General features: G+C 45.1%; 1 protein-coding gene across 1 annotated transcript; it reads left to right on the plus strand.

The window, feature by feature from the left end:
• The first annotated feature begins 4,906 nt into the window (after nucleotides 1–4,906).
• LOC8040138 (acetylcholinesterase-1-like) lies at nucleotides 4,907–8,202 on the plus strand. The gene is made up of 2 exons (XM_040221387.1): nucleotides 4,907–6,363; nucleotides 8,061–8,202. Exons 1-2 carry the CDS (start codon nucleotides 4,907–4,909, stop codon nucleotides 8,200–8,202), a joined length of 1,599 nt encoding a protein of 532 aa, XP_040077321.1.
• Nucleotides 8,203–9,160: the final 958 nt, after the last annotated feature.

The raw sequence follows: 9,160 nt of genomic DNA on the forward strand, positions 1-9,160 counted from the left end.
CCCACTAAAGCGATATTAGTATATTCTTCGGTTTGAAATATTACCTTAGTTAATTAGCTATTAAGTGAACTGCTGAATAAAAGTATATTTGGCAGACAGAGAGATACTAAGTTAAACTTAATCAAATGGTTCTAGCCGGTAGCACGGAGACGAATGCGGACAAACTGAAGAGAGTCTTCATTGGAGATTCACGCAGAACCTCTCTGCACTGAACTTGACTTCGAATCCTGAACGGAAAAAATCAGTATTTTTGTGGCCGGTCAACCTGAGCAGTGTAGACGTATATTGCTGTTGGCTTAATTCGACGGGGGTATAATATAAATAATGGAGGCGCGATAGATCATAATGCCGTGACAGCTTCTAACGTTGCGAGACTCGTCCCCCACCTTTTGAAAACAGATAATTTCCCTCATTCTTCATTTGCAGCGAGCAGGCTTTCCTGAATCAAATAATTGCGAAATCAGCCCAAATCCTTCAGAGTGGTCCAGAAGATTTTTCGGCAAAAAGCAGCCAAGATGAATAACCAACGCACCGACCGCCGTGGGTGGCTCAAACTTGAAGCTAATCGAACACAACCAAACTCAAGAGAAGCAGCTATCGAACCTTCCCATTCACTTGACTGCAGCATTGGTGTTCCCTCCAGTGAAATGCCTCGTCTGTCGTCCTCCCACTGTTCTACGTCCTTATAAAGAAACCCCTTATCAGTTACCAAGTAGTCGTCACTTTGAATGTGATTCGAGACAGACAAGAAATCAAAACGTTTTTCCGCGATTCCTCCCCATCAAAGAAATCGAAAACACGTGATGGAAGGAAGCAATCTACTGAGGCTTCGCCACACTAATGAACACTCAGGCAAACTTAAGACATTTTCGAACCTTCGTGAAATTACATTGTTCGCCACCGCGCCGACAACACGTGTCCGCGAAAGCCACCAGAGACGCGGAGGGGCGCGGAGCGACCTGGACCGGCTGGTTCCCGGTTTTCCCGCTTGGTGGCGTCCGTTTTGCTGGAGTCGCGAATAGGTGTCTGAAGCTGGTGTATTGGCGCTTGCCCGCGTTACAGTGCAACGCCCTTTACTACGCCATTCTTACACACTTCAGAGGATGGAGCGAGTTCAATTGGACGGCACCCGACCTCGCAATTATGACAGGCGTATTACTCGAAGTATTGGAGCTGAAAGGGTGTATAGCCGTTTGGTAAGTATCTGAAGCACCCTTCCGCACACTCTTGAGGGTGTAAATATTTTAGTGTGTTTCTTCTCAAACCTTTGGCCTACGTTTTTGCTTCGGTATAATTCTTGTTTATTTGGCGTCCACTAATTAGCGAAATAATATCCGTAATAAAGAAAGAAAAGTGGGATTAAGTGGTTAATTAATCAACTTATAGGACCGTTCTCGCAGGCATCAAAAGCGAGGTCGACAGTGAATCTGCTGCTTCCCATATGTTATGCAGTATATATATAAAAAAGGTGGATGCATTACGTTTTTATTATGAATATTACCCTACTACTCGTTCTCGGTCACTAGTGTCCACGTCCATCTTTGGGTTAGTTACGAAAGGAAGACTCCAACGAACTAAAACTCTCCTGGATTCTCAGCTGCGACAGGTGAAATGCGCAGAAACGTATTTGAGGCTAAAGACGGAGGCAAACTCTAAATTAACTATTTGTCGATCGGAAGGAACTAGAATCCATAGCGTTCCTTCACCCACTCTATATCGTTTTTTTTTCTTGTTTGGTGAGTGTCATTTTACGGAAATTCATTTTATTTTCGTCGCCTAGCTCATCGTGTTTTTGAAGGTAAAAAAAAAAAAAAAATGGTCTGCCAGTTGTGTGAATAACTTCTTGCAAATATGTGAATGTTGAAAGTACGGTCTGCTGAATTGTAGCGGCCGATGTCAGGGGCTCGATTAAGGGTAAGTGACGCTGTAGCACGAGGTCGGCTGCTTCACTGCTTTACCCCTAAACACGCACACACAGGACAAACCAGGCTTCTATAAAATACTAAAGCTAAAGTGATTTGAGTCACCGAATACCAGGCCAAATAGTAGCTGAGTAGGGTATTAAATACTGCAGCTTAAATAGTACGTGACTAGAGCACTAAATACTGAAAAAGGAAACTTTACTTTCAAGTCAGTCATGCAATGGTATAAAACAAGTGAATAGAAAAAACGTCATTACCAAAAAGGTTTCATTACTACACAAAAGAGCTGCTTCTGAAAATCGACCTCTTTCTTTTCCGCGCAAGCATTTGGGACTATCGGGAATGTGAGGAACCAGATGTATGCAATCGTAGAGAGCCTAACCAAGACAACTGAAACGCCAGTGTGTTAGCGCAGTGGAGCCCAGCGGCGTTGAGCGAAAGCTCGCCCTTCAGAATCCGGAGATCCCGAGTTTGATCCCGCCCCTACCTGCTTCGGTCTGGCTGAGCAGCGTGTATACCGTCGCGCGTCCCGGTCGTGTTGCCGCACTAAACGGAGATACCGAGAGCGGAGGTACCAGACGCCCTTCCCGCTGTCAAAACACCCATACAACAAATGACTTCTGAGGTGTAACCATTAAAGACCGGAGTGTGCATGTATAGTTGACAAACACCGCGGGAGTGCACATCCTCATGTTGAACCTCTTTATTTTGAACATCGTAGGTGGTTTATCTTACGCACAGGCGCCGTGAAGTCTCTTCATGTCTTTATGTTGTCGGCCGGAATCAGGATGATATTGGAACCTCCTTGCGAATCTAAGAACACTTACTACACTCTAAAAAAGTCCGTGCGTCTACTTTCCCGCACAAGACCACGGAGAGCCAATCACCCAAACTTACGGAGGCAGCTCAGTGAATGGCGATGCCAAAACATAAGCTTAGACGAAAAAACGCAGTTTGAGTTGAGACATTAGGCAATGCAAACGTGCCTTTTTGCATTGCTTAATGTCACAACTCAGACTACGTTTTTAGGTCTCAACATATGTTTCGGCATCGTAATTCGCTGAGCTACCTCCGTAAGTTGCGATGATTGCCTCTCCGAGTGTCGTGCGGGAAAGTAGACGCACGGGCTTTTTGTAGAGTGTGGTTGCGAGTTTTTGTAAGTTGAAAGAGGTGTATAGGTACAAGGATCAGTGTATGTCATCTGCTCGAGTTCTTTGGTGGCACAAAATGCCGAGTTGCGAAGTGGTTGATAACGCCGACCAGCCGGGTCGCTATAGCCCGCCAACAACTGTAAGAACGTTGCGCAAATCAATCAAAAACGTAGAAAATAGTGGTGCGCATTTTGAATGACAGACAAACCTTATAACACCCATATTATTTTTCTGATCGGGCATCATGTAATTACATCATGCTTCTATAAAATAATGAGTGGACTGAAAGGTCGCAATTAACGGCACACTTGTTGAAGATCATGCAACTATTTTCGGCCCTTAGCAATACCTCTAAAAGTGGAAAATTAAAACGAAAGGATGTATGTACAGAGAAGCTTGGTTGGCATCGTTCTGAGGGGCACGTTGCATCGCAATATTGTTGCAATATCTTATACTTCTAAGCAATACAGTTTTTAAGCTTCAGCTACGTATAGATGCTGAAACTAAAGAGTGCACACGAAAAATACAAACACAAAGGTCTTCAATTTAAGACCATTGTGGTGTATCAATTGAAGCCATGTCTGTGACATCGGTTTAGTTATGTAGAATGTCTCGCGTAATCGGTTTGTGCAATCACCCCAATGCGCTTCTGGAGTGTTAGGACCATGAGTTTCGATTGACATCGTGAACAACACGCCGTTAAAACATGAAATATATCCATGTAGTTCTTAATGTTAGAGGTCGTTATTACTTGATTTATCTGGCATATGCAATGACTCACCTGTTCTTTGTCCCTTTGTAAGGGCCGGGTATGTGGCGGTAATCTGCCTTTGAAACGCATCACCTGTGCCAAGCTATACAACGCCTGGTGCACGCACGTCTTTTCAAATGGTATCTCTTCCCGTCGATCAAACGTCAGGGAAGACCGCCAAAAACACAATGAGCGTCGTAGATTTTACTGCCTTTTATTGTTTGAGGGCATGGCGAAATTTCGAGGGGCATTTAAACCACCGTTTAGATGTAGTAACCATTATCTGGGCAGGCTGTCTACCGTGTATGCCCCGTGAACATCTGATGTCATGCGTGTCGACTTCTACACAAAATTTGTAAGTTTTGTACTAACAAATACGAGGACGTCTTGAGAGGTCCTCGTATCCCTTGAGAGGTATTCCCTTGAAGCTGCTAAGAATGCGAACGTGTTTTCCAGTGATACTAGGTGTGTATTTCCTTTTGGCCATTGTTTTATAGACTTCGATACGGAGTGCAAAGGAGGATGGAGCAATATATTGAGGCGAACAAAAATTGAATTAATGTTAAGATTAGAGATCGCATGCTATTCCAGTAAATTACACAACTACATTATTGCAAAAGTAATTGAGAAATTCCTTCCACATATATCCTAACTTTTTCGATCACTTGGTTATCTCGTTATGAATTGCTATCTCGAAGAAAAAATATTTAAACTGAAGATTTAACGAGAGGGCTAGCAATGGGTTTCGGGGGGTAGCTACTTGCAATCGCATTGCGTATTTCTAAATCTAACTATTTTTTTATTAAAAGTCTTGTCTGCTGAGTTCCGGGGAGTAAATATATTCAATTTAACCTGTGTAATACATAGCACAATACTGTCTGACAATTGATCGTGCACTGAACAACAGGTCACAATTGAAAACAAATTTACACTAGCAATACGTAGTTTTATCATTAAAATAGTCTGAGAGGGCTTCAGGAAGTAGTAGGTCCTGGTTTTTCAGTTAATTTTTAGGATACATACAATGCATCAAAAAGAGACTTTTTCGCATTTGATTTATTCACTCATATCTTGCAGGGGCAATGGCCGCCTGGATCGCCTTGGCGTCAACTCTGGAGCGAGTCGTGCCCACGTCTTTGGGACTCGTGGCTGGGAAGCAGGTCTGCAGGGGGCGTTACTGCGCGAAGGCCTTCCTGGGAATACCCTTCGCGGAGCCACCGGTCGGACCGAGACGTTTCAAGAGACCTGTCCGCAAGAAGCCTTGGAGAGGCATTCTGAACGCGATACAGCTGCCCAGACCTTGCTTTCAGAGAAGAGGTAGGATTCCCCCGGTGCCTTGGCAGGGCGACGAAACGAGGAGCAGGGAAGACTGCCTCTATCTTAACATTTGGGTGCCGACGAGCCTTCCCTGGCCCACCCGCCTGCCAGTGATGGTCTGGATCCATGGTGGCTCCTACCGAATCGGCGCCTCCGACTTGGACTTGTACGATGGCACCATTCTGTCTGATTATGGTCGTGTGGTCGTAGTATCTTTCAACTACAGGTTGGGCGCCTTGGGTTTCCTGAACGCCAACGTGACGGACATACCGGGAAACATGGGACTGTGGGACCAATACGCGGCACTTCGTTGGGTGAATGAGAACATCGCGTCGTTTGGTGGAGACCCTTCCAGAGTAACCTTGTTCGGGGAAAGCGTCGGTGGTGCAAGCTCAGGCATGCTAGCCCAGTCACCGCTGTGCAGGGGCATAATTCGGAGAATCATAATGCAGAGTGGAACTCCACGCTGGCCCGTGCCACTGGAGAACGAAGGGGGTATGGAGCGAGCGCTGAACCTCGCTCGCAACGTGGGCTGTCTTCCAAACGAAATGACTACCTTTCACGCCGAGGCTGTAAACTGCCTTCAGAAAGTTTCCGCCGAAAAGATAGCTCGCTCCGAATTGGAGCTTTTTGAAGATCACCTATTCACCTTCCAGCCCAGCTTTGGGGACGAACTTGTACCCATACATCCCGTGACAGCCTCTAAAGGGGGTCGGTTTTTGCCCGTAGATGTGCTCATGGGTATGAACTCTAGGGAAGGAGCTATTGTGTACTACACTGGCAGTGGCGTTAGTCTTCCCAAAAACTGGACTAGTGAGGGAATTGATATCGACACTGCAAGGCGCTTTATATCACAATTATTCGGCGCTTTTCCGAAAGAAGTCTTCGATGAAGTAGCTGCTCACTACCTGGAACAGCTTCACGACTCGTCTTCGGGAGAAATTTTCGCAACAATGGCAGCGGCAGCCGGACACTTCTTTTTCGACTGTCCCACTGTGTTTATGGCAGACACCTTGGCAGGTTGGCTGCCCAAGCTATGGACTTACAGGTTTCAGCACCGAGCAACACCAAGCCCCTGGCCCGAAGAATTGGATGTGACTCACACAGACGAGATCCAGTTTGTGTTCGGCGTTCCGTTGCGTCGCCCAGAGAGGTACTCCAGAGACGACGCCCGGATCAGTGAAATCGTATTGCGGGCCTGGATTACTTTTGCACACACAGGGTACGTGACAAATTTATATAAATTTTACTTTGCTCATATAACTTCTCATTATTTGAGACTTGGAGGCTCTATGGACTTACTTCAGTTGGACTTACTTCAGTTGGACGCCCGATGTAATGGTCAAACTACACTGAAATATGATATAGTACTATACAGCTGCACGCAAAGGCAACATATTCAAGCCTAGGTTTTTATCACCGTGGTGAAGAATAACTCAATTAACCATAAAGACACTTATTGCAATATTTAGAATTGCGTTGGGGTTAATTTCCCTCAGACCACTTCTATGCACAGAACGATGTCCACTGCGTAATCATAGTGCTAACAGGTTCGCTCCGTTTCCATACCTGCCGACGTGCCTTCATCGTTCCGATATTTCGTGCAATTCACTGGACGCCATATTTGACTGTGCTGTTTAAAGTGCAGGATCAGAATGAGCTCACATTAATAGGCTGTCAAGTCCGGCAATCTTGGTGGTGTGGAATGCACGTTTCGAAAGAACTGTTAAACTCGCCATCAGCACGCGCTCAGCATTCGCGCACACAGCTATGGCCGCTAGTTAATACCCCCAATAAGTTCGCATGCATGCTTTAAAAGAAGGTTTATTTCCCACTAAAGGTATCTGACTCGTCTGAGGTCGCTAGAGTCTTCCAGTAACTGGTTATGAAGTTTAGGGTCTTATAGCTTAACATTTATTTTTTTTGTGCGTAAGTTATTAAGTCAGATTCATCTGACAAAAAAAAAAAAAACGAATTAAAACATTATCGCAAAAATTAGATTATAGCAGGTTTCAATGTTTGCCAACCTAAATTGTAATGGCGTCGCAAGCGTTATTCTCGCTTACAACAATTTCGTTGAGTACACAGAAATATGACGACTCGATAAATAACTTATCACAGAAATGAAGCTTTATACGATTTATAAGTGTAAATTAGAGAACATTATAGAACGCCAGAAAAAACAAAAACAACATTCACAATACTTGAAAACCGCTAAAAATCCCCTCAACCTCAAAGCGGCAATACCTCCATCTAGACCACTAAAAAACTCCCTAAATTGAGCGGAAAAATCACTAAACTGATAACACTAACCTGGACCTACATGGTTCGAAGTATGTATTAAATCAAATTAAAAACAAATTAATTTCAGCATGAAAGCAAACAATCCAAAGACACCTTTGTTCTGAGTGGCATACTGCCTCGTCCGCCTATGCGATTTATCTTGGGGAAACAATAGGGCTCGAATATAATCTTTTCTGGTGAAAATATTTTAAGTTTCTTCGAAACGTAGATCGCTCTTCGCAATACCTAAAAAAAGACTAAAAAATAGCGGACAATCGTCAGTAATAATGATGACGAGAATAAAGATGCGTCAATCACTTTTACTTATTGCACAATAACCGAAGTGACGGCTCCGTTGACGAAATACCGGGCGAATTGCCAACGGCGTCGTTGTGCCCTTTACTTGCGTGGGTAAATCACTTCCTGCTTTCCGGGACTAAAAGACGCCGTGCCAAATTTATTACCAGAAGACACACGGCCTTGCCAAGAAGGGCCTCATCTTTTCAGTCGACATCGAAATTCCCGACAGATTCATCAAGTGGCGCCGATTCATAACATTGAGGGACTCGAACCAGGCTGGTCGGATGATCGTGTAAAAAAATATGTGGTTGATATTTTTTTTTTTTCCATTTCCAGGAAGCCAGAGTTGCCGAATGGGGTTTCGTGGCCAGCCTACGAGCCCAAAAGTAGACCGTACATCAGCTTCCAGAACGCAAGTGCAGCTGCAAAAAACGGATTCGGCGGTGAAAACTGCCTGTTTTGGAAGAAATTCATCTGATATGAGGAATAGTTAAAATGCGCTCCTTGCGCGGTGACACACACCACCACGAACATAGTTTCTGAGCACCAGTAGTATGATTTTGGAGTTCATGCTGCGGTAAAGTAGGCGGGTACGTCTTAGAGTGAGGGTCGCAGGGCAACACAAAACAAGAAGCCTCTGAGTTTTTTTTTTCTGGCTATTTCCTAAAACTGTAAAGCTGCCATAAAAAAAAAAGGAGTTTTAGGGAAAGTGTTGATTCGCGGAGCCAGCCTAAGCGTTAGAACTAAGTGCTCGAAAATGTCCTGTCTGAGTGAACGGTGAAAAAGCGTAGACGTCGTGTTCGCGCATACTATGTAGCGCAGGGTACCATGTAAAGGCCCCTATGCACATCTGCGTTCGAGCGCACTGCTTTCCGTAGCGGTAAGCGGACGCATAGCGTTGCTAAGAGCGCTTGCGCCAAGCTTGTACACACAGTTGCGTTGAGCGCAGTCTACCGCAGTAGAGAGGCAATAAGAACGCGCTATCGTCGCTAGCGGCTCACTAACAGCGAGTGAAACTCACGGCGACATGGCGGGGCATGGTGACAGGCTCGAAGCGGTCGATCTTGGGACAATCCTGCTGGCTTCCCCGGTATTCTGTGCGGCTTCAACCATCACAGTCTTTCAAAAACTTGCTCGTGCATTCCCCACCGGGGAATGCACGAGCAAGTTTTTGAAAGTGACAAAAGTGACGAAAAGTGACGAAAAGACCAAAAAAGGTCTTTTCGTCACTTTTTGTCCAAGCAACGAGTAACTGAACCGTAAAGTTATGTGGTCCCTTAAATGTTAGGAGCGATCGTTCAACCTTTTCACACCCTCGGTGGTGCTGAAACAAACACCTAGGAGGCGGGCGTTCAACGTGAAAAACAGCAAAGCGCGACACACCACCACAAACAAATATGACCCCGGACGCAGTCTCAGCTTCTCAAAGCCTGCCC

Source organism: Ixodes scapularis, unplaced genomic scaffold, assembly GCF_016920785.2.
Source record: "Ixodes scapularis isolate PalLabHiFi unplaced genomic scaffold, ASM1692078v2 PGA_scaffold0__279_contigs__length_252992795, whole genome shotgun sequence".
In the NCBI taxonomy this organism is placed as follows: Eukaryota; Metazoa; Arthropoda; class Arachnida; order Ixodida; family Ixodidae; genus Ixodes; species Ixodes scapularis.

Bases quoted from the DNA above. Each gene is read 5' to 3' on its own strand.
- LOC8040138 (XM_040221387.1), top strand. From the start codon at position 4,907: ATGGCCGCCTGGATCGCCTTGGCGTCAACTCTGGAGCGAGTCGTGCCC. The intron at 6,364-8,060 runs GTACGTGACAAA...TTCCATTTCCAG, and splicing joins ATTACTTTTGCACACACAGG to GAAGCCAGAGTTGCCGAATG.